At 33.8% G+C, this 25,675-nt stretch overlaps 1 protein-coding gene across 4 annotated transcripts in view; it reads right to left on the bottom strand.

The window, feature by feature from the left end:
* FSTL5 (follistatin like 5) overlaps positions 1 to 25,675 on the bottom strand; it is a 758,840-nt gene that overhangs the window by 149,270 nt on the left and 583,895 nt on the right. For all 4 annotated transcript variants that reach the window (XM_047717766.1, XM_047717769.1, XM_047717768.1 and 1 more), the window contains exon 9: positions 4,832 to 4,993. In XM_047717766.1, coding sequence (XP_047573722.1) covers positions 4,832 to 4,993 — 162 coding nt within the window. The remainder of the gene's footprint in view (positions 1 to 4,831; positions 4,994 to 25,675) is intronic.

Genomic DNA, 25,675 nt, shown 5'->3' with positions numbered 1-25,675 from the left:
ATCTTTATTTCCTATTTCCCACATTTCATATGTATTTCATATTGAAGACTATAATTTCACTTGTATATTTATTTTTAATATTCAGAATCCGCTTTACAAAATTTTAAAATAATAGCAATATTGTTCATACTCAGGAGAATATGGATAAAAAGACTTTTCATAAAGAAATTCAGTGAGCTACATCATGAAATATAGTACAATTGCCACCTATTAGGTACATTATTGAGACCGTATTATACATCTGGAATTATAAGGTAAGGTATTAAGTAAGGAAAACAGAAAGGTAGGGTGCCTGGGTGGCTCAGTGGGTTAAAGCCTCTGCCTTCGGCTCAGGTCATGATCCCAGGGTCCTGGGATCGAGCCCCACATCGGGCTCTCTGCTCAGCACAGAACCTGCTTCCCTTTCTCTCTCTCTGCCTGCCTCTCTGCCTACTTGTGATCTCTATCTGTCAAATAAATAAATAAAATCTTAAAAAAAAAGAAAGTTAATAACACATGATTTGTCTGCAAGATTCCAGTCTTTTGCCAGAAATATCCATAAACAATATTATAATGATATAGTCTGTATTGATGTACAGATATACAGTCATAAATTGATACAATCAGTATACAACCAAAGGATTAAGAGAATAATTAGCTCAATTTTTCAATCTTAGTAAGGTCTTTTTTTTTTTTTTTTTTTACTTTCCAGTTCTTCATTCAAGACACACACATTATTTAAAAAATACATATTCTTTTTTTTTTTAAAGATTTTATTTATTTATTTGACAGAGAGAGACCACAAGTAGACGGAGAGGAAGGCAGAGAGAGAGAGAAAGAGGGAAGCAGGCTTCTCGCTGAGCAGAGAGCCCGACGCGGGACTCGATCCCAGGACCCTGAGATCATGACCTGAGCCGAAGGCAGCGGCTTAACCCACTGAGCCACTCAGGCGCCCCTAAAAAATTCATATTCTTAAGGGCAACAAAGCAATTCATTAGATGGATCTACTTTAGTAGTTTTACCTTTAAAATAGTAAGTCCCCTCATTAAGACAATGCTATTATGAAGAATGCTATGATGAATATAACTCTTAATATAATAACTTCTTAAGGTAAAACCTGGTTTCCTAATATAGAAATCAGGGCATAATTAACCACCGTGTTGGAAATATGTTGGAAATATACAAGTAACTTAACATATCTTATTTCTTAATTGTCCTAAATAATTCATAATTTTCAGAAGCAGAATCATAAATGCATAGATTGATCTTATGGAAATCACTCAATTCAAGACATAAGGGCTAGACACCTATCAGACTCTAAAATTCAGTGGTCATTGTGCTCATTTGTTTAGGTTTCTTTCTCTCTCTCTCTTACTTTATTTTTATTCTTTCTTTGTTTCTGTGTGTGTTTCATATTATCCAATCACAAGAACACCATGCATCATGTGTGACAGAGAGTAATATGACTATTTAAGACAGATAAGTGATGAAATAATCCATAACCCTGTTTGGGATAGAAGATGGAAAACCAATGGGGAAAAGAGCTTGGGAATGCCAGTGGCTCTCAAGGGATGTGAATGGGATATGGAGAGGCAGTGAGTGTTTGGGGGAGGAATAATGATTCAGATAACTTGAACCTTTTTCTCACATTACAGATGGCATTACTCACCTCCATTCCCCCATCCATTGTTGAGAATCACTACTCCAAAACAGAAGGTTGACCATTTGTTTTGGGGTTGTGGGTGCTTTGTTTTGTTTTGTTTTGTTTTCCCAATAAAGCCTGGGTAGCTATGCTTTGTAGGCCATAAAGTATGTTTAACACTACTCACCTCTGTCATAGCAGCATGAAAGCAGCCATGAACAATATTTTAAAACATGAGTGTGGCTGTGCTCTAAAGACAAAAACAAAAACAAAGCCCCCCAAGTGGCTTTATTTACAAAAGGGGCAGTTTCCCAGATTTGGCCTGTGGGCCTTAGTTTGTAGACCCCTTAAATACACTATTTTTAAGCCTGTGTCAGCTTCTTGTTTTGCATGATATATGGCTCTCTCCAAAGAACACACTTTCTCTTAAGAACCACACACTTAGCAACCTAAATTCTCCAAGATTTTTTTTTTAAATATCAAAATCAATTTACTCCTTTTTCAAATGTTCTCTTCTCAATATTTTTGTATGTCCCCCTAACCTACATGCTCCAACTGTCTTCCTCCTTCGCTACATAATCTGCCATTGCTTGATGTTTTCTACTCTATTGTCAGAACTAACAATTTCCTCATGCATTTATCATTCTGACAGATATACCTTACCAAATGCCAAAACTAGAAAAAGTAGACATATCTCTGCACTTAGTGTCTCTGCATCTAGTTTTCTGAGTACATTAAGAGACAACTGCATAAGCAAATTTACAAATTCAGAGTTTTCAGTTTGCAGGATGTTCCATGCTACTTGGTATTCACTTCACTTGACCTTGATAGGTATATGCCTTTCATTTCCTACTCTGTTTTTATTTCAAATCTTTACTCTGTTTGATGTTTCCCATCCTAATACTAACTTCTCACCCTAAGCAAGTGACCTTGTTTTTAAATCATGAAGTGCATACATGTAATTAGCAAGTAAACCCAAATCATTTTGCAGTATATATCCTTACTAAATCATCACATTTTATACCTTAATCTTACACAATGCTGTCAATTATATTCCAGTCAAAGCTGAGAAAACAAGTAAATCCACCTTCTTATTTCCATCTACAACTTCACATGTATTTACTTCTCAAAAGAAGCTCTCTGTTTCTTTCCAAATAATATGTCCCTTCTTTCCTTTATGATTTCTACAGTTATTTAGTCATCATTCCCCACCTCCATTTTCTGCATATATTTTTTCTCTCTTAGTATTTCTTCCACTCGATGCTCTAAGAAGAAAAAAATATCATTTGTCCTAACCCTTTCCATCAAGAGCAACTACCTTTTCTTTTGTCCTCCTTTCAAAATCTGAAGAGATTTTTATATTTTCTTACCTCCTCTCTTCTAAACCTAAGAAAACTGATGGCTATGAATAAAGTTTTTCCTAAATGTCAAAAGGTCAAACTAATCACCTGACCCATGAATACATTTCAGTGACTTTCCTCGACCTATCTATGCATTTGATATTGTTGAACTCTTTCTCATACTTTGCTTTCTTTCATGTAGGATCACCTTTTTCTCTTGCATTTTGCTAATTTTTAGTCTCCTTGTGTTATTTATCATGATTTGCCTTCTAATTAAACATTTCTGCTTTTCTAGGATTTTACTTCCTCTCATTAACATATCATCCCATCCATTGATGTATTCAGTCCATACCTAGACTTACATATAAACGCTAGCTAAGCATTTGTTGAATAAATGGATAATTAAACTACAGTATTTGGTAACATGTAATCATATGGAAAGCCACAGGGATTTCACATGCCTATGCACCCAGATTTATCCCTTAGGTTGTGCTTTCCACTCACTTTTCATTTTTCATTCTCTCAAAACTTCAGTGATTTTCTCATTAAAAAAAAAAATGATAATAGCTACCTTACAAGGGCCCCCACCCTTTCATTATTGAATCTGGAGTGTAATCAGCCCCTCATATGCGCCTTTGTGTGTATTCCTAGAAACAAAGATATAATATGCTCATCTAATACTGTTTACTGCTGTTAAATGGGCAAGAGATGATAAAAGCAGAAACTAATTAGGACTTTCTTCACTTTAATTTCTGTTAATCAGATCAATCCTTTTCTAAGATTATAGACACTAAAGATGTAATCAGTAGATGTAAACATGTAAATTCCTTGAATTTACTTCTACTAATATAGAGATTTGTAAGATCTAGGTTTTAAAGGTCACAATTACTTTCATGTCATTTCTGACTTACAAAAATAAAATAGTTAATATTTCAAAAAGATTTATTTAAAAACATATATCAAAATGTTCACTGTTAAAGTGTAATAAGAAGTAAAGTCTATGCTTATACAAATAATGCAAAAATGAAAATATATTCACTTGTAGTATGAATCAAAGGAATTTAAAGCATGCAATAAAGAATATAGTGTCATACAACATACACTCCAGTAAAATGACTCCTCATGTTCTACTCTTGATGGTGGAAATAAGATTTATACATTTTTAAACTTACTAGTATAATCAACATATATGCAACTGCTTTTCCATTATTTAGGTATTTGGCATCACAAAGATTTTTTTTTTGTTTGTTTTCTACTTACCACATATTCATTATTATTATAATCTGTATAATAATTCTGTTTCATATTAGACTATTCAAACTTTGAATATTTTATATGTTAAAATCCAATAATAACATTAAATACCTTTCAAACAATGTAAGTGTAAGACATATTTAGTAACATTTTTTCTTTCTTCATTTGCAAGTTATGCTACAAAATATTCACTAAGGGATTCTATACTATTGATACTCTCTAGGATTCATTTTTAAAGTATGATTTAAATATTTAAATGATCCTTTCAAAGTGTATTCTATGAAAAAATTCATTTATTCTGTTCAGCATTTCTGCTATAATTCATAGAACAATTACTTAAAAGATACATAATATAATATTTTACTTATTGCTGAAATAAAGGCATAACTAATTATTATGACAACATTATTATTTAAAACACAAAAAAATACTAATGGACTCTATTTCAAATAAGATGTCTTAAGAACAACTATATATTTTTTTTCATATACATGACATTTGGTTGCCATCAACTAGCTTTTTTTTTTTTTTTTCAAATCATATAAACTCTGTTATAAATTTCAGTATAAAATTTCTGCACGGTCATTTAAGAGGAAAAAGTGCAAATAAAAAGCACCTTGAAGTGTGAGTTGTTTGGACAGCTTTGGTGTTATATCAATTCCATTCTTGAGCCAGCCAAGCTGAGGGTTTGGTATCCCCTCTGCGTGGCACCTGAGACTTGCAGTTACCCCAGGTTCGCGAGCCTGACTCTCTGGATACACCCGGATTACTGGAGGGACTACAAGAAGAAATGGGGAAAAAAAAAATTGAATTAGTAAGCCATATTCTTTGATTTTCTAAAAATTGCAGTATGAGAAAATTGTTAATTATGTATTTTAATGATATATTTTTCTATAGATCTTAGTTTCCAAATAATTTACCAGTTACCTTTAACTGTACCAGTAAGCTTTAGTACATAAAGGTTACTCTGAGACTGTGCCAGGAAAAATACAAGCTGAGTTGGTAATAGGAGAAGTTTTCAAAGTATGATAGAAACATTAAAAAAAAAAAATACAGAAGCCAACTTAAAGGGACTTTTATTTGTCAAATATGAGAAAATTTGAGCATTAAAATAAGGAACAATTATTAAAAACATAAGGAATTTAAAAAGACTTAAAGAATTCAATTGTAGGGGCACCTGGGTGGCTCAGTGGGTTAAGCCTCTGCCTTCAGCTCAGGTTATGATCTCAGGGTCCTGGGATCGAGCCCTGCATCAGGCTCTCTGCTCATCAGGGAGCCTGCTTCCCCCTCTCTCTCTGCCTGCCTCTCTGCCTACTTGTGATCTTTCTCTCTGTCAAATAAATAAATAAAATCTTAAAAAAAAAAAAAGAATTCAATTGTATAAATAAGTAAATGAATATAACAATGAGGAACAATGAAAATTTTTTCCTTACCATAGCATATATAAAGGATCAGGATAACAATTACATTTACAGAAGCATCCAAAAAGAAAATATTTAGAAATAAATTTCACCAAGGAGGTGCAAGACTTTCACACTGAACACTGCAAAATGAGTTGAAGTATATTTAAAAAAAAATAATGAAAAGTCATGAGTTTATGAATTGAAATAATTAATTAGTAGGATAGTAAGAACTGGTAAGAATTATAAGATGATAATACTCCACAAAATTGATCTATAAATACAATGTAATCCTTATCGAAATTCCAACTGCATTTTTTTTTCTTTTTGCAGAAATGGAAGCGCTAATCCTCAGATTTCTATAGAATCACAAGGGACCCCTGAAATAACCAAAACAACCTTGAAAAATAGTAACACTGGAGGTCTCATACCTCTCAATTTCCAAATATACTATAAAGTATGTGTATAGTATATATATAGGAATCAAAACAATATGATACTGGCATAAGGAAAAAACAAATCTATGAAATAGAGTTGAGTTGGGAATGCAGAAAAAACCTATTAATCTATAATTAATGACTTTAACATAAATGCCAAGAAATAGTCTTTTCAAGAATTGATGCTGAAACAACATCCATATACAAAAGAATGAACATGAACTACCTCACAACTTATATAAAAATTAACTCAAATTTAATAAAAGACCTAAATGTAGGAGCTAAAATAATAAAACACTTAGAAGAAAACATAAAGGTAAATCTTCCTGAACTTGTGTTTTACTATGTCTTCCTAGATATTACCCCAAAACCCAAGCAACAAAAGAAAGATCAATAAATTGAACCTCATTAAAATTAAAATTGGAGGTGCATCAAATGACACACACTATCAAGAAAGTATATATACAACTCACAGATTAAAACAATATTTGCAGGGAGGAGTCAAGATGGCGGAGAAGTAGCAGGCTGAGACTACTTCAGGTAGTGGGAGATCAGCTAGATAGCTATCTAAAGATTGCAAACACCTACAAATCCAACAGGAGATCAAAGAGAAGAACAGCAATTCTAGAAACAGAAAATCAACCACTTTCTGAAAGGTACGACTGGCTGAGAAGTGAATCCAAAGTGACGGGAAGATAGACCGCGGGGGGAGGGGCTGGCTCCCGGCAAGCGGCAGAGCAACGGAGCACAAAATCAGGACTTTTAAAAGTCTGTTCTGCTGAGGGACATCGCTCCAGAGGCTTAACCGGCGTGGCCTCAGGTCCCGCAGGGTCACAGAAGGATCGGGGGTGTCTGAGTGTCGCAGAGCTTACAGGTATTAGAACGGAGAAGCCGGCTACAGAGACAGAGCTGAGGAGTGAACTCTAAGCTCGGGGTTACCTTGAACTGGTCGCAGGCTCAGTCAGCTCAGAGTGCGGCCGGAGGCCAGGGTGATGGGAGTAATTGGGCATTGTTCTCTGAGGGCACACTGAGGAGTGGGGCCCCGGGCTCTAGGCTCCTCCGGGCCGGAGACTGGGAGGCCGCCATCTTCATTCCGGTCCTCCAGAACTCTATGGAAAGCGCTCAGGGAACAAAAGCTCCCAAAAGCAAACCTGAGCGGATTACTCAGACTGGCCCCGGGTAAGGGCAGTGCAACTCTGCCTGGGGCAAAGACACTTGAGAATCACTACAACAGGCACCTCCCCCAGAAGATCAAGAAGAAAGCCAGCCAGGACCAAGTTCACCTACCAAGGAGTGCAGTTTCAATACCAAGGAGAACAGCAGAATTCCAGAGGAGGAGAAAGCAAAGCACAGAACTCATGGCTTTCTCCCCATGATTCTTTAGCCTTGCAGTTAATTTAATTTTTTTTTCTTTTTCATTTTTTTTCTCTTCTTCTGCTAATTTTTTTAACTTTCACCCTTTTCTTTTTTAACGTTTTTTAACTAGTTTATCTAATATATATACATTTTTTTCTTTTATATTTTTTCTTTATTGGTTTTCTTTTTTAATTGTTTCTTCTTTTTTTTTTTTTTTTCTTTCTGAACCTTTTTATCCCCTTTCTCCCCACTCACGATTTGGGATCTCTTCTGATTTGGTTAAAGCATATTTTCCTGGGGTTGTTGCCACCCTTTTAGTATTTTACTTGCTACTTCATATACTCTTATCTGGACAAAATGACAAGGCGGAAAAATTCACCACAAAAAAAAGAACAAGAGGCAGTACCAAAGGCTAGGGACCTAATCAATACAGACATTGGTAATATGTCAGATCTAGAGTTCAGAATGATGATTCTCAAGGTTCTAGCTGGGCTCGAAAAAGGCATGGAAGATATTAGAGAAACCCTCTCTGGAGATATAAAAGCCCTTTCTGGAGAAATAAAAGAACTAAAATCTAATCAAGTTGAAATAAAAAAAGCTATTAATGAGGTGCAATTAAAAATGGAGGCTCTCACTGCTAGGATAAATGAGGCAGAAGAAAGAATTAGCGATATAGAAGATGACAGAGAATAAAAGAAGCTGAGGAAAAGAGGGACAAACAGCTACTGGACCACGAGGGGAGAATTCGAGAGATAAGTGACACCATAAGACGAAACAACATCAGAATAATTGGGATTCCAGAAGAAGAAGAAAGTGAGAGGGGAGCAGAAGGTATATTGGAGAGAATTATTGGAGAGAATTTTCCCAATATGGCAAAGAGAACAAGCATCAAAATCCAGGAGGTTCAGAGAACCCCCCTCAAAATCAATAAGAATAGGTCCAAACCCCATCACCTAATAGTAAAATTAACAAGTCTTAGTGACAAAGAGAAAATCCTGAGAGCAGCTCGGGAAAAGAAGTCTGTAACATACAATGGTAAAAATATTAGATTGGCAGCAGACTTATCCACAGAGATCTGGCAGGCCAGAAAGAGCTGGCATGATATATTCAGAGCACTAAACAAGAAAAACATGCAGCCAAGAATACTATATCCAGCTAGGCTATCATTGAAAATAGAAGGAGAGATTAAAAGCTTCCAGAACAAACAAAAACTGAAAGAATTTGCAAACACCAAACCAGCTCTACAGGAAATATTGAAAGGGGTCCTCTAAGCAAAGAGAGAGCCTAAAAGTAGTAGATCAGAAAGGAACAGAGACAATATACAATAAGAGTCACCTTACAGGCAATACAATGGCACTAAATTCATATCTCTCAATAGTTACCCTGAATGTTAATGGGCTAAATGTGCCAATCAAAAGACACAGATCAAAAGCTTTTGCACAGCAAAGGAAACAGTTAACAAAACCAAAAGACAACTGACAGAATGGGAGAAGATATTTGCAAATGACATATCAGAGAAAGGGCTAGTGTCCAAAATCTATAAAGAACTTAGCAAACTCAACACCCAAAGAACAAATAATCCAATCAAGAAATGGGCAGAAGACATGTACAGACATTTCTGCAAAGAAGACATCCAGATGGCCAACAGACACATGAAAAAGTGCTCCACATCACGCGGCATCAGGGAAATACAAATCAAAACCACAATGAGATATCACCTCCCACCAGTCAGAATGGCTAAAATTAAAAGTCAGGAAATGACAGATACTGGCAAGGATATGGAGAAAGGGGAACCCTCCTACACTGTTGGTGGGAATGCAAGCTGGTGCAACCACTCTGGAAAACAGCATGGAGGTTCCTCAAAGTGTTGAAAATAGAACTACCCTATGATCCAGCAATTGCACTGCTGGGTATTTACCCTAAAGATACAAATGTAGTGATCCTAAGGGGCACGTGCTCCCGAATGTTTATAGCAGCAATGTCTACGATAGCCAAACTATGGAAAGAACCTAGATGTCCATCAACAGACGAATGGATAAAGAAGAAGTGGTATATATACACAATGGAATACTATGCAGCCATCAAAAGAAATGAAATCTTGCCATTTGCAACGACGTGGATGGAACTAGAGGGTATCATGCTTAGCGAAATAAGCCAATCGGAGAAAGACAACTATCATATGATCTCCCTGATATGAGGGAGAGGAGATGCAACATGGGGGGTTAAGGGAGTTAAGGAGAAGAGTAAATGAAACAAGATGGGATTGGGAGGGAGACAAACCATAAGTGACTCTTAATCTCACAAAACAAACTGAGGGTGGATGGGGGGAGGGGGTTTGGGAGGGGGGGTGGGGTTATGGACATTGGGGAGGGTATGTGCTATGCTGAGTGCTGTGAAGTGTGTAAACCTGGCAATTCACAGACCTGTACCCCTGGGGATAAAAATATATTATATGTTTATAAAAAATAAAATTTAAAAAAAAATTAAAAAAAAAAACAAAAAACAATATTTGCAAAAAAAAAAAACAAACAACAATATTTGCAGATTGTATCTAATAACATAGTAGTATCCAGAATATATACTGAGCTGTTATAACCCAGGAACAAAGTGCAAATCACTCCCTTTCCATAGCAAAGGAAACTGTCAACATAATGGAAAGGGAACCTATAGAATGGTAGAAACTATTTGTAAACCAGATTATCTGATAGTAGTCAATATCTAAAATATACAATGAACTCATGCACTTTAACAGAAAAAGCAATTAAAAAATGCCCAAAGTACATAAATATGCATTTTCCAAAGAAACTGCAACCTCAGAAAGGTCTAATACAGGGACCACCTGGCTAAGCTGTTCTCAAATTCCTTTGTTGTCTTATTTCTCTACTTATTACCTCATATTTCTAACTCCCTGTTATTATCTCATAAGACAAAAAAAAAATGTTTGTTGGTTTAAACCACTAAGTTTTAGGATAACCTACTGTGTGCTTATATGTATAGTAAGTTTCTTGGTTGAAGAGGTTTTGCCTTATTTAATCTTTATATCCCCTTACATAGTTGAGTGACAAAAGCACTATAGAGCAAGAAGTGTTCCACAGAATGCGTATTACAGACACATTACACATATATTTTATTCACACCCACCCACACTTTAGCATTTGTTATTTAGAATGACCATGAGAACATATGTACTCTGCATTTTCCTTAGTAAGAATATGACTTGGTAAATAAGGAGAAACATTCTGGTTCTCAGTGCAAGAATTTTCTACTGAAGCTATCTTAGCTAAAGACAATAGACACATGTTCTTCGGGACCATCCTGCTCTTTGGTTAATTAATATACTTTGAACTGCCTGGTTTCTTTTATTTTTCACCCAATGGAATGCCTGTCAAAGATGCAAAGTTAAAAATCAGACTGAGACTCTCTTTAGGCTCTCAACTTGAGACCCAAGTTAATTTCACCACTGTTTTTTCTAGCCATTGTATACACAAGTTAGATTGACTAACGAATAAACGTCAGCCTTCTAGATTTACTGAAGTTATAAAAGCAATTCAAACCAAGAGACAAGTTGAAGCCACAATTGGACTACAGATATGCATATCATCCTACTGGCACGTTCATTTTGGCTATACACTAGAGATCCTAAACTGGACTCATATCAGCTCTTATATGGAGACAAAGGGAAGGAAGTGGTACTCAGAAATGCCCAATAATCCTTTCAAATTGAAGCTGGGTCTTTGTTTTGTGAATTGCCTTTAATAGTTTTTGGAACAGAAAAGTAATAAACTTCCAAATTTCTAAGCACTAGATTTTTGCTGTATCCTTTCACCCTCTCCTAAATATAAGTCAGAACAAATGCAATATACACAAACATCCACAACAATAATAGGAGTAAAAGCAGGCTCTGATTTTTTTTTTAACCTTGATGACTACTTAAATGGTATATTTTGAAATATCAAATATATTTTCAAAATTAGTCCTCATAAAATTTTTGCACGTACTTTCTTAGTAACATAGAGCACATATTTAGGCTTTTGGTATACATCTAAAAGGATAGAGTATTTTTTGTATCATTTTATTATATTGGAAGTTCAATTTAATAACTTTTTAAAGAGATAGAATAATATATTTCCAGCAAAACCACATTACCATAAGATCTGGAGTAAAGAGAATTTTTTCAAATACTCAGACCTAATCTCTAATCTCTTAACGACTCAGGAGTTAGGAGATGAGCTTTCTAAAAAGACTTACATAGAGTGCCAAAATGGAAAACTACTCTCTCAATAAACATTTAAGAGAAGAAAATGTATCTTGCCACAAAACTTATAGCTAAAGCAAGGACCAAGGTTTCTTACAACATTCTTTGGAACAGCAAAACATTGAGATGACCTAAGTATATCGAAATTAGTTTGAAACGAAGCACATCAGTCAACTCAATGATAACAATAGATTCTACATCATTTATATTTAAAAATGTAGATATTATATGGGTCACCTATACTGTCACTGATACTCCCTTAAGGACAACTTTTCAAATAAGATATTCAATTTCCCCCTGCGTTCCTAGTTGTTTTCTACTTTATTGACACATTTGCATGTGCACTGAAAGGAAAACAATGAATAATAATTTTTGCCACATTGAACTTTTATACCCAAATAGACACTATGATATTTTGAAAAAAATAATAATATATAATATGCTTAGTATATTGGTATCAAGTGATGGTCTGAAAAATATCTCTTAACTTACACAAAATTGAAGGATAAGTGATTGGCATAACAACTATTTAACCTCGGTGACAAGCTACACATTTAAAAATAGGTTATTTTTCCCGGGATACATATTATGAAATATAAATGAGGATTGATGGCAGCCTGAATTAAAAAGTCAATAATCCTCCAGAGAACATTTCAAGCCATTTGTTACAGTCATTTTTAGTTAGGAGGTGTACTCTATGAACTTGTCTTTCCTTGCTGTTGCTATTGCATGAATAAAGAAACTGATGAAAAGGATCAAAGTGTTTTCACATTGGATTTAGAATCCAATCTGCATATGCTACCATGAAAATATTTAAATAAGGCTCCCAATATCTCAAGGAAAAAGGTAATATTTAAACGTAAGTGTCTATGTACTTAAAATTTCCTAAGGATATCCAGTGTCTCACAAATTTACTCTTGAAGAAGTTTATTTGATATAATATTATATAATAAAGTCAAATGATATCTATGTAAGTAGAGATTATTGCATATTGTTCAATAGCATCCTATAAAATATAACCAAATAAGTTTTTGTCACTTAAAATGGAACAGATTTGAAAGGATGTAAATATGTGAATTTTATTTATGAATAAAATTTAAGAAACTTATAAAATATGATCTGTTTATTCTGAATTTTAGGATAATATACAAATATTTATTGAGCACTTCTGTGTGTAGCATATTGTGGTAAATGACTTTCTCTCTCCATCTCTTACATGCTCTGTTTTATACACTAACATGTTGATTGGGTATTGAGCTCAGGTTTTGAAATTAGCCAAATAAACACTGGAAAAATGGATTCTTACCCTAAATTGCATTATATTGTACCAACCATAAAATAAATGTTCCCATACACGTAACTACTGGAATTTGTGACTTGGAATCCAAATATAAAATCTGAATTAAGTGTTTTAGCCATTATATATAAGGTATATTTGAGGCCCTAGAAAATTATATTTTAAAATGTGAAGTTCAAGTAATTATCAGTGCATTTATAGTAATTTGGAGAGGTATTAATAATTCATCTCAAATGGTTACAACTTTTCAAGGAAACTGAACCGCTTTTTTCCATAAGCCAGGTAAAATAAATATCATCATATGACTGTATTAAACTGATATAATAAATCTGCATTTAATTTACCTAATGGTTCTTAGAGCATAAAGTATAAATAATAAGATATTGTATACAGAGGACTAGTTGCTCTAAGAATACATACTTAAGGCTAATACTTTTTAACTAGTTATAGAAATTAAAATGAAAATGGGGTTCTGCAGACACTTCTCCAAAAAAGACATACAAATAGCTAACAGACACATGAAAAAATGTTCATCATCACTAGTCATCAGGGAGATTCAAATCAAAACCACATTGAGATATCACCTTACACCAGTTAGAATGGCCAAAATCAACAAGACAGTAAACACCAAGTGTTGGAGAAGATGTGGAGAAAGTGGAACCCTATTATACTGTTGGTGGGAATGCAAGTTGGTGCAGCCACTTTGGAAAACTGTGGAGATTCTTTAAGAAATTAAAAATAGAGCTTCCCTATGACCCTGCAATTGCACTACTGGATATTTGCCCCAAAGATACTGATGTAGTGAAAAGAAGGGCCATCTGTACCCCAATGTCCATAGCAGCAATGGCCATAGTGGCCAAACTGTGGAAAGAACCAAGATGCCCTTCAACAGATGAATGGATAAAGAAGATATGGTCTCAATATACAATGGAATATTATGCCTCCATCAGAAAGGAATAATACCCAACTTTTGTATCAACATGGACAGGACTGGAGTTGATTATGCTGAGTGAAATAAGTCAAGCAGAGAGAGTCATGTATCATATGGTTTTACTTATTTGTGGAGCTTAAGGAATAACACAGAGGACACTGGGAGATGGAAAGAAGTGAGTTGGGAGAAACTGGAGGGGTACACAAACCATGAGAGACTGTGGACTCTGAGAAACAAACTGAGGGTTTTGGAGGGGAGGAGGATGTGGGGCTGGGTGAGCCTGATGGTGGGTATTATGGAGGACCTGTATTGCGTGGACCACTGGGTATGGCGCATTAGCAATGAATTCTGGAACACTGAAAAGAAATAAAATAAAATAAAATAAAATAAAATAAAAAATGGGGTTCTGATAGTAAATATTAAGTTTAGAATCAAAAAAGCAGTTCAGGGCGCCTGGGTGGCTCAGTGGGTTAAGCCGCTGCCTTCGGCTCAGGTCATGATCTCAGGGTCCTGGGATCGAGTCCCGCATGGGGCTCTCTGCTCAGCAGGGAGCCTGCTTCCCTCTCTCTCTCTCTCTCTCTCTCTGCCTGCCTCTCCATCTACTTGTGATCTCTCTGTCAAATAAATAAATAAAATCTTTTTAAAAAAAAAAAAAGCAGTTCAGCTAAAGAAAATACAATATAACTAGTGTATTTTTCTAGGTCTTTCTTCCTGGAAACTTTGGGGTCTTTATGGAATCAGTTGTGAATATTTATCAGCTCAAAACCATAAAGTATTGAATAATATTAACATATATAAAACTTGGTACTAAGGTTGGTGGATATATTTCTTAAAGGTCTATAATAACTTCATTGTATTAAAAATAAGTGTTTTCTCAATAGTAGGAATTACCTAATACAACCTAATCATCTTTCTAATCTAGTATTAGAAACGAACTTATGAAAAAATAGCTATCTATAATACTAAGCCCTGATTTTTCATTCTTTCACTTTCATTCTGTGATCTTTCTTTAGAAATCGCTGCACTGTTCCAGAATGTATAAAAACAGCATAACCTGCGTACTTTGGAAACCTGATTTTTGAGTCAGGAAGCAGAGATGACTGACCCAATACAGTGACTGTAAATCTAACTAAAAACAAAAATGAATTTAAGGTGAATTGTCAGGTCACTGGTATGTAAACAACTAAACATTGTTTTTTTTGTTTTTTTCTCAACACTATTATCTTGTATTCTTTTGAAGGATTCTATCACTGCTCTTCCACAAATTATTCACACAGCTGCAACTGTTAGAGGAGGTTCTAAGAAAGCTTGAGGGTAAGAATATAAATGCCTCTGAAGTAGTGCTGACTCACAGCAGCATCTGGATTTTTCTGTTTGTATTATGACTTCCTTTGTCATTAAAGCAACTTTCCTATGAAAAATTACAGACAGAGTTTAATAAATATTTTAAACGCTACTGAGCTTGTCCAATGCCTTTTGTCTCTGACATTATTAAAGCCATCAATTTCTCTTTAACTTTGTCCCAAAGCAGTCTTTTTATATTCATGACTTTCACACTGCCTCTTGTCGATATTACAAAACTCTCTGATCACATTATTGCAGCCTTCATAAAAATGTAGAAGATGCAATGAATGTTGGAGGCAAAATATAAATTAACAAGAATATACTTATGCTCATAAACTTTTGTGATTTTTCTACTGGATCTTCCTATATATCCTACAGTATTTTAACAGATCACAACTTTTTAAGCTATTTTGAAAGGGACAGCAGTCTATCCTAGTTTAATGAACTTAGATCTATCCTACCAATCCTTAAAGTTAGTGGCCCTTTTAATTCTTAATTTTTAAAAAATGTCAAAGGCCATCATTTATAGAAATGCTCTCTGAAATAAAATCTAGCCAAAGCATTCAAGGTAATAATATAGAATGTTGTTTTTCTAAATCTATGAAAAAAAGAACTAATGAAATAAATAATTTAATGTCTGGCACATGATGGTTACTGTTTTTTTCTTAGATGTTACATTTAATATATATTTAATTTAAAGAAATTTTCAGAAGATATCAAATTAATTATTTGAGGCAGGGAGTGTTCAGTAAATACGTTATAGTAACCTCTCCACATACACACCTGAAAATCTGAATGTATTCCTAACACTCTATGCTCTAAGGGATAAAATATCTAATTTCTTTAGGTCTCAGATTCCCCATTTATAAAGTTTGAAACCCTTCCTAGAATTAAATTGATTAAAAGAAACAATGTATGGCAAGTGGAAATATTAGGTGTTGTAGCTCACACACTTTAGTTTCCAGAAATCATATTTTTGCTATTACATGAAGAATGACTGAGACTTAATAGGAGAAATGACAAATGTATGTACTTTCACTAGTCAATACCAATTGATTAGTAGAAATGGACTTTTTAGAGATCCAGGTTGGAAGTGGCCTAAACCCATATATGGGTTCAATGGGATAGACTAGCTATAATTGGTAAGCCATAGCTGCCAGGACTAGAGAAAGGGAAATGGAAACAAGACACATTTTGCAAACTTGCTTAATGTTTAAGATGTAAATATGGGGGCATTTGGGTGGCTCAGTGGGTTAAGCCTCTACCTTCAGCTCAGGTCCTGATCTCAGGATCCTGGGATTGAGCCCCACTTCAGACTTTCTGCTCAGCAGGAGTCTGCTTTCCTCTCTCTCTCTCTCTGCCTCTGCCTACTTGTGGTCTCTCTCTCTCTGCCAAATAAATAAATAAAATCGTTTAAAAGTGGATGTAAATATAAGCCCTATCTAAATATAATGTATAATTAGATTTATTCAAAGCTGCCACTAAAAGAATTCTAAACAGGTCAAGTGAATCTTTTAAACTCTTCAATCACATTTATAGCTCATTGGCCATTTAATGCACACATACCCTATAAAAAGGTAGTTTTTGTGACTGGAGAGTAAGGGAAACAATTGCATTCGTTAAAACTTAAAAAGATACAGAAAAATATGTCTTTGTGATATTAAAATGTGTAGCAAAAAGCATAACTTTCCTTAAAGCTATTAGTTTAGCTAGACTTATCTTTTTCCACCATTTGTATATGAAATGGAAGAACTTTCAAAACATGTAAGACCATAAAATATAAAACACTTTGTATCAGGCAGGATTACTGTACTCAAAAGGTAGATCTTAGGTCACAACTTGGGATGAAATGATTTGGGCAGACTTACTCCAACTCTTGCAGTGCCTGTTCCTTCATTTGAAAAATAAATGTTATGATGAAATAATGTGACGGCATTTTAAAATAGAAAATGCCTTGCAGATAGAAATGGAGAGAAATGAATTTATGATAATATTGTTGAGGCAAATGGTGAAAATCTTTTCAATAGAGTAGATGATGATAATTACAAATATTCAATAATTTTTCTCAGGGATATTTTTTATTGCAACTACTTTATGTAAAAGGCAAACAAAAAATCTGTAAGTTTAGAAGGTTAAATTCATCTATAGTTATAACAGTGCTAACACACTGGGGATTATAAATATAATTTCCTAATTTCAGAATGAGCTTTTTGATAGGAATTATAAATGCAATCTACCATAATTAAAGATAGTCATGTAATTCTAAACTACAATATTAATTTACTAAAAATGTACAGATAGTTCATCTGAAAAAGGCAGTCTTGAATAAAACAGCAGTAAGGTTTATTTTGTTGTTGTTTTTTAGTTTTTATTTAAATTCAAGTTAGTTAACATATAATGTATTACTAATTTGGGGGTAGAATTTAGTGATTCATCCAGTTGGATATAACACCCAGTGCTCATCCCAACAAGTTCCCAACAAGCTCATCCTCTCCTTAATGCCATCACCCAATTACCCCCATCCCTCCACCCACCTCCCCTCCACACAGCCCTCAGTTTGTTTCCTAGAGTTAAGAGTCTCTTATGGCTTGTCTCCCTCTCTGTTTTTATCCTATTTTATTTTTACTTCCTTTTATCAGTTGTTTCTTAAATTCCACATGTGAGTGAAAGCATATGGTATTTGTCTTTCTCTGACTTACTTCACTTAGCATTATACCCTCTAGTACCATCCATGTCACTGCAAATGGCAGTAAGCTTTGTTTTAAGCAAACATTATTTTACCCATATTTTACTCAACAACTGTCAAAAAAACTTTGTTACAAAACTACAAACAAAACTGTAGCCTTAAAAACTATGCAAAAATCACATTAAGTGTAATCCTTATTAAACAAAGACAAAATATATGACTATGTCTTATTAAAACAATTGCTTAAATTTTTCATTTTTAAATTGACTAGGATTTTTATTTATTTATTTATTTTTTATTTCATTTCATTTCATGACATACATAAAAACTTGCTAACTCCCACAGAGGAGGACTATGCTATTTTAGACTTAATGCATTTGATAATTTTTAGAATATCCCCTTACTTAATGGGCAGTGACAAGGCTTTTTTCTCTCTGGTTAAAACCTAATAATTTCATCTCATACAGGATCTATTATCAGAATCTATCCCTGTTTCATCTGCTAAATCCATGAACCACATGAAGCCAGACCGATCAGAGTTTGAGGCCCATGTTCAGCATGTAAAGCACCTGTAGTTAGAAACTTCTTAAGATTTCTCAGTCTTGTTTTTGTCAGTCATAAAATTAGCATATTAGAAATAATTGCCTCAAGGATTTTTGAAAAAGAAAGAGATCATGTATGTAGAAAAGCCATTTAAAATGTTGCAAAATAGAAATTACTCACTCATGTTGGCTCTAATTTGTTTCTCTTTAATTTCTTTTGTTATTGATATCTTAATATACTGTGTATTTATTATTAAAAACACATTATACAGAGGAGGCATATAAAATATTAATTGCCTTTCTCACCACAGATTTTTGAAATGACCAGTTTTAATCTTTCAGTGTACTTTAAGTTTCACCTCTATCTTTACACAACATACATGCACGTATGTATTTCTCAAATATGAACTTCTTCTCTATATTTTACTTTGGATGTTTTTCATTTTAGACATCTTAGACATATTTGAGGACAATATATGTAAATAAATTTGTTGTTTTAATAGATTAATAATTTTTGCCATAAGGGTATATGATAATTTATTTAACAATTTTAATAATGATTCAGGTCAAATTTCACACTATTTTACACAACTGTATATAAAAATCATTCTTGTACCTACATACTACTGTTGCTTTCAATTTTTCAGATTAGCTGAGTCAAAGAAAAATTGCTACATTGAAAAGTACATGCATTTAAAATTGAATGTTAGATTACTATGCTAACATTTTGTAGAAATCCCTTCTCCCAAAATTAACCACTGTATGGGAGGGTCCGTTTGCCACAAATTCACCTGAAATGGGTATTATTAATCATTTAAATTTGGCAAATATTTCCTTATTTTAAATAAATTGAATTTCATTGTTTGCTACTTGAATATGTTTTCCTATACTCATTAGTCTTTTTTTTTTTTAAAGATTTTATTTATTTATTTGTCAGAGAGAGAGAGGGAGAGCGAGCGAGCACAGGCAGACAGAATGGCAGGCAGAGGCAGAGGGAGAAGCAGGCTCCCTGACGAGCAAGGAGCCCGATGCAGGACTCGATCCCAGGACGCTGGGATCATGACCTGAGCGGAAGGCAGCTGCTTAACCAACTGAGCCACCCAGGCGTCCCTCATTAGTCATTTTGATTCCTTCCATGAATGGCCTGCTCATAGCTTTTGCCCAATTTTTTTCTTGTTAATATATAAGAATATTCATCTAGAGAAATATATCCTTTATCCCTTATTTGTGTTGTAAATATTTTATCTAGTATATTTTGAGTAATTACAATACAGCATATTTTTTATTTACAGTAGCCCATAAAACATCTCTTTTATTACTACTGGATTTCTTGTTTGCTAGAGAAAAATATACACACACTGCCATCCTCAATATATTAAATATTTTCCTTAACAATAAACGTTCTAAATTTATTTTTCTTTTTAACACAATAATATTTCTAATTAGATTATAATCTAGTTTACAATCCGGTTTCTGGGAAACATTTTTACATAATGTGTGAAGAAACATAATTTTCTTTCAGTGACTTATTTTTTTATATATCATTTAAGAATGAAACAATATATTTTCAATAATTGGATATCCTTTCTTCACCACACTGTGTATAATTTTTCAACAAAGTATATATTTTCATCATACATTTAAGTGTTTATTTTTATTTTATGTATCATATATATGCACATATATTTTCAACTTAAAATTATCTAACATATTTACTGACTGCATCTCTTTTTTGGTATTTTACCCACTTCAAGAATCTGTACTATATTCTTCGGTTAGTGTAGATTTAAATTGTTTTACTGTCCCTTAGAAAAAATTCATGCACACTAGTGTCCATTTTATCAGTTTTTTCCCCTCATTTTTTCTTTTATTAAAAGAAGTGGGATGGGAGAATTAGGGGGAGCGGAATGAAAAAAAAGAGAGAGAGAGAGAGGTGTAGGGAGGAAAGAAAGAAGAAAGAAAAGAAACAGAGAAAAGAAAGGAAAACAGATTCTTGGAATTCTTGTTGAAATTGAATTGAACTTATAATTGAAGAAGTTGTGCAGTTATTTTAATATTGAATATCTCCCAACCTAAGAATGTAGTATATTGTTCCATTTGTTTATATTATTTTTGAAGTCCTTCAGTAGAATCTGAATTTTTTTCTACTAACTTTTTTAACATCTGCTTATTGCTGTTAATGGAAAATCCCTTTATATATATTCGTAAGTAAAGTGTCTATGAGCCCTAATTTTCTTTTAGTAAGAAAGCTTTTAGAATTTGATCTCTTGGGTTTCAAAAGTAAGCCATCATATCATCTGCAGATATATATAAAAATTGTCTATCTTGTAATATTTATAAGTTTAAACTCCAAAATAATTTGGATAATAGTGGAAATGGATAATGAATTATAGTCCTGAAAAAACACATAATAGCCCTGGCTTGTTTAGATGTTAAAGGAAATATCCATTTTATTAGTTGGCATTTTAAAAGTAAGCATTGTAAGGTACAGGCTGATTCCTTTGGTATCTAAGTACATCATGGTATATTAATATTTTCAGTTACATTTCAGCCACTTTTCAGCATTATATATATATATACATGTATATATATATATTTGACATGGATATATATGAGAAAAAAGTATATATATGACATCACAAATGCTATCCAGCCAGCCAGCCAGCCAGCCATCTTTCTACTTATAATCTAAACACAACATGTATATCTCAGACATATTCATTGAGTTGCTTTAATATTGTTTACTTTCCCTTAGATTTTATTCATTTAATCTGTCAAACTTTTTTCTAACTATACATTAAAAATCCTCACTAACATTATAGCTTTATCAAATAATCCTTTGATTTTTATATTTTGCTTGTTGAAATTTTAATGTATATATTTGGCACATAGAAGTTTTTAACTCTTACATGTTCCTTTATATGTTTTCACTATGGGAAAATATTTTTCTTTATTCTAGCCAATGGGTTTAGCATAAATAAAACTTTAGCAAATATAGGTACACTACAATTGATTTCATTTAGTTTATTTTTTTACACATGTATTGACCAATCACTTTATCATCAATATGGTTTTGTCATTTCGTTTTAGGTTTTTCTTGCAACTATCATATAGTTGATTTTTTTTTTATCCAAACATTAAATCTGAAGCAGGAGTTCAAAGCACATATATCAATTGTAATATGCATGATATTTGTTTTAATTTTTCATCAAATTTTATACTTGCATTATACACTGTTGCTGTTTCCCCATTTTTTCTGACTTTTTCTTACCTATACTATACCAATAAAGTTCCTTTTTATTCCTCCTTCTTCCATTCTTCATGAAATTCCCATCTTTAACTGTCTTATGAAAATCTTATTTGTCAAGTTATATCTAAGAATTAAGTAACATCTACTCCTAATTCAGGACGTAAGATCACCTCTATCTAAAATAGAGTTTTAGAATTTTTTTTTCTTCACTTCTTTTTTGCTCCTCACATCCACTCTCAAACCTGGAAAAAGTAAAACAGGACCAGCAAAAACACTAACTCAAACACATCATTGAAAGAGGAATACTTTTATCTTTCTGGCCTATTTAGGGATTAGAATTTAGAAATCTATGAGTTGTCCAGGAAAGAAGCAGTTTTGCGACTATAGCAGAGACGGTACAATTTGACAGAATGCTGTCATCCCTTCCTTTGCCTGCTACCTATCAGGTCATACCCCTAGTATTTTCTCTTTTGTTAGTGTTAATGTATTATCCTTCTGTCATGGCATTATCATTGATTCACATCACATACCCTATACAAAAATTAACTTAAAATGTATTTAAACTGCAGAATATAAAACTGTAAAACTTTAAGAAAATGCATAGGAAAAATTCTTCACTACCTAGGAATCAGCAAAGAAGTCTTAGATTTGACATAAAAGAACTATTCATTAAAAAAAAAAAAGATGAATTGACCACAATAAAATTTAAAACTTTTGCTCTAGAAAAAATATCCCATGAAATGGATTACGAGACAAGCTACAAACAGACAGATGAAAAAATGTTCATCATCATTAGTCATCAGGGAGATTCAAATCAAAACCACATTCAGGGGCGCCTGGGTGGCTCAGTGGGTTAAGCCGCTGCCTTCGGCTCAGGTCATGATCCCAGGTCCTGGGTTCGAGCCCCACATCGGGCTTTCTGCTCAGCAGGGAGCCTGCTTCCTCCTCTCTCTCTGCCTGCCTCTCTGCTTACTTGTGATTTCTCTCTGTCAAATAAATAAATAAAATCTTTAAAAAAAAACTTTATAAAAAACCACATTCAGATACCACCTTACACCAGTTAGAATGGCTAAAATTAACAAGACAGTAAACAAGTGTTGGAGAGGATGTGGAGAAAGCGGAACCCTCTTACATTGTTGGGGGGAATGCAAGTTGGTGCAGCCACTTTGGAAAGCAGTGTGGAGATTCCTTAAGAAATTAAAAATAGAGCTTCCCTATGACCCAGCAATTGCTCTACTGGGTATTTACACCAAAGATACTGATGTAGTGAAAAGAAGGGCCATCTGTACCCCGATGTTCATAGCAGCAATGACCAATGTTCTTGGTTCTTTCTGTGGAAAGAGCCAAGATGCCCTTCAACAGATGAATGGATGAGGAAGATGTAGTCCATATATACAATGGAGTATTATGCCTCCATCAGAAAGGATAAATACCCAACTTTTGTATCAACATGGACAGGACTGGAAGAGATTATGCTGAGTGAAATAGTTCAAGCAGAGAGAGTCAATTATCATATGGTTTCACTTATTTGTGGAGCATAAGGAATAACATGGAGGACATGGAGAGCTGGAGAGGAGAAGGTAGTTGGGGGAAATTGGAGGGGGAGATGAACCATGAGAGACTGTGAACTCTGAAAAACAATCTAGGGTTTTGGGGGGTGGGGGGTGGGAGTTTGGGTGAGCCTCGTGGTGAGTATTATGGAGGGCACGTATTGCATGGAGCACTGGGTGTGGTGCATGAACAATGAATTCTGGAACACTGAAAATAAATTTAAAAAAATAAAAATAAAAAAAAGAGAGATAAGCTACAGCTTGGGACAAAGTATTTGCAAAACAGATATACAAAAAAAGAATAAATAATCATCAAAACTCAACAGTAAAAAACAAACAAACAAACAAGGAATTCAATTAGAAAATAGTTAAAGGATATACCAGGACATTTTATCGGAAATGATATACAGATGGAAAGTAATCACATGAAAAGATGTTTGGTTTCATTAGCCATTACATAAATGCAAATTAATATGACAATAAGATTTCACCACACATATCAGAATGACTGAAAGAAAAACAGTGATAATACCAAAAGTTGGCCAAGATACAATAAAACGTAATCCCTCATGCATTGCTAATGATAATGTCCAATGGTACAAGCACTCTGTCAGTTTCTAAAAAAAAAAATCTAATTATGAAACTACCATATGACTTAGCAATTAAATTCCTGAGTATTTATCCCAGAGAAATGAAAATTTGTGTTCATATAAAAACCTCTAGATGAATACTTTTTGCAGTGTCATTTGTGATAGAAAATAACTGGAATCAGCCTAAATATCTTTCAACAGGTAAATGAATAAACAAACTCTAGCATATTCACATCATGAAATACTATTTAAAAAAAAAAAGAACAACTATTGAAACCTACAACAATATAGATGAATCTCCAGAAAATTGTGCTCAATGAGGAAAAAAAGCCAATCCCAAAAGGACATATACTGTATAATTCCATTTATATAACATTCTCAGAATAACTCATTATAGAAAGCGAGAACAGATTAGTGATTGCCAGTGGCTAATGGGGGGGGTGTAGACAAGAAAAAAGTAAGTGGGTTAATTAAAAGGCAACATTAGGGATCCTTGTGGTGATACAGTTGTGTTGTATCTTGACTGTATCAATATCAGTATCCTAGTTCTTATGCTGTACTAAAGTTTTGCAAGATGTTACCAATCAGAGAACATGGGGAAAGGGATTAAAAGATGTTTTTGCATCATTTTCTTAAGTCGTAAGAATCTACAGTTATCTCAAAATAAAAAATTTAATGAAAATGTTATTGACCTGTTTTCAATAAAACATGATTTATTTCAATAGTGAAGAAAAGTCCACCCTGAGTAACTCAAAGAAAATTAGTCATGCCATTGTAACCATTATAATGCCATTCTAACTTTCCCAGGAAAGCCTTTGTTTCTGGTTTCTCCATACTCTCTGAATTTCCATAGCTTTGGTTCCCTAATATTGCACTTTGAAATATCTCACTACTGATCTGTGCTTGACAGGCTCGCTAGGGGCGGAGGGGCGGTTTCCATAGTCCTAATGGTGGCTGCTGTCACCAACAACTAATGGTTGTTATGTCTCAAGCTAATGTCATGTTCGACTCAGAAATGGCATGTTTCTTACAAGTTTATTTGCAAATAATGCTGCCACCACATATCTCCAAATTTAAAAAAAAAAATGTGAGCCATCTGTGACCTGCCCCTCTAATTTATTGGTAATCTTCCCAACCAATCCACTAATTATTTACCACAACATATTTACTACTAATTTTCTCTCAATTGCATTCCCTTTTCCTACCCTAAGTCTACTTAGCAGCTTTCCTATTTCTAGCCTTTGTTAATGTAAAATCTATTAAGTGGTCTTTCCTACATTCCTGTGCAAATCCGTTCTCCACATCACAGCTAAAATTATGTTTAAATTGAAAGTAGGATGTTGCATCTAATATACTCAAAACCCTTTATTACATTAACCCCCCCTTTTTAGAATAATATCAAAACTACATAACACAAAATGTCCTTCACTGTCTAGTCTGAACTTGCCTTTCAAATTTTACATCTTGCCAATCCTTTCTGAAACACCTGTATTAATGTTTCCAAATTATCAGGTGCTGTTCTTTCTCTTCCTGCTCCCATTCTATTCCTCTTCCTATTTCTATTTCTGTATCTCCTTTCTGTTTTCGCCTGCTTTCTCCCTCACCACTTTCTCCTCTTTTTCTTTCTCTTCCCTTTTATATTCCATCTTCTTTTCCTTATTTTCCTTTTTCTCTTTCTTCAGTCTCCTCCCCATTTGTCTATCCATGTTTTAGTTGTAAAATTTAACTTATTCTTTCATTCTTAACTTCATTATTTTTGAGGTGTTCATTAAATGTTTATTGAATAAAAACCACAGAAAAGACAGTCATGGGGACACTCTCC

This window comes from Lutra lutra, chromosome 2, assembly GCF_902655055.1.
Source record: "Lutra lutra chromosome 2, mLutLut1.2, whole genome shotgun sequence".
In the NCBI taxonomy this organism is placed as follows: domain Eukaryota; kingdom Metazoa; phylum Chordata; class Mammalia; order Carnivora; family Mustelidae; genus Lutra; species Lutra lutra.
Note: the sequence above shows the minus strand (reverse complement) of the source record. Positions and strands in the feature narration are given on the sequence as shown.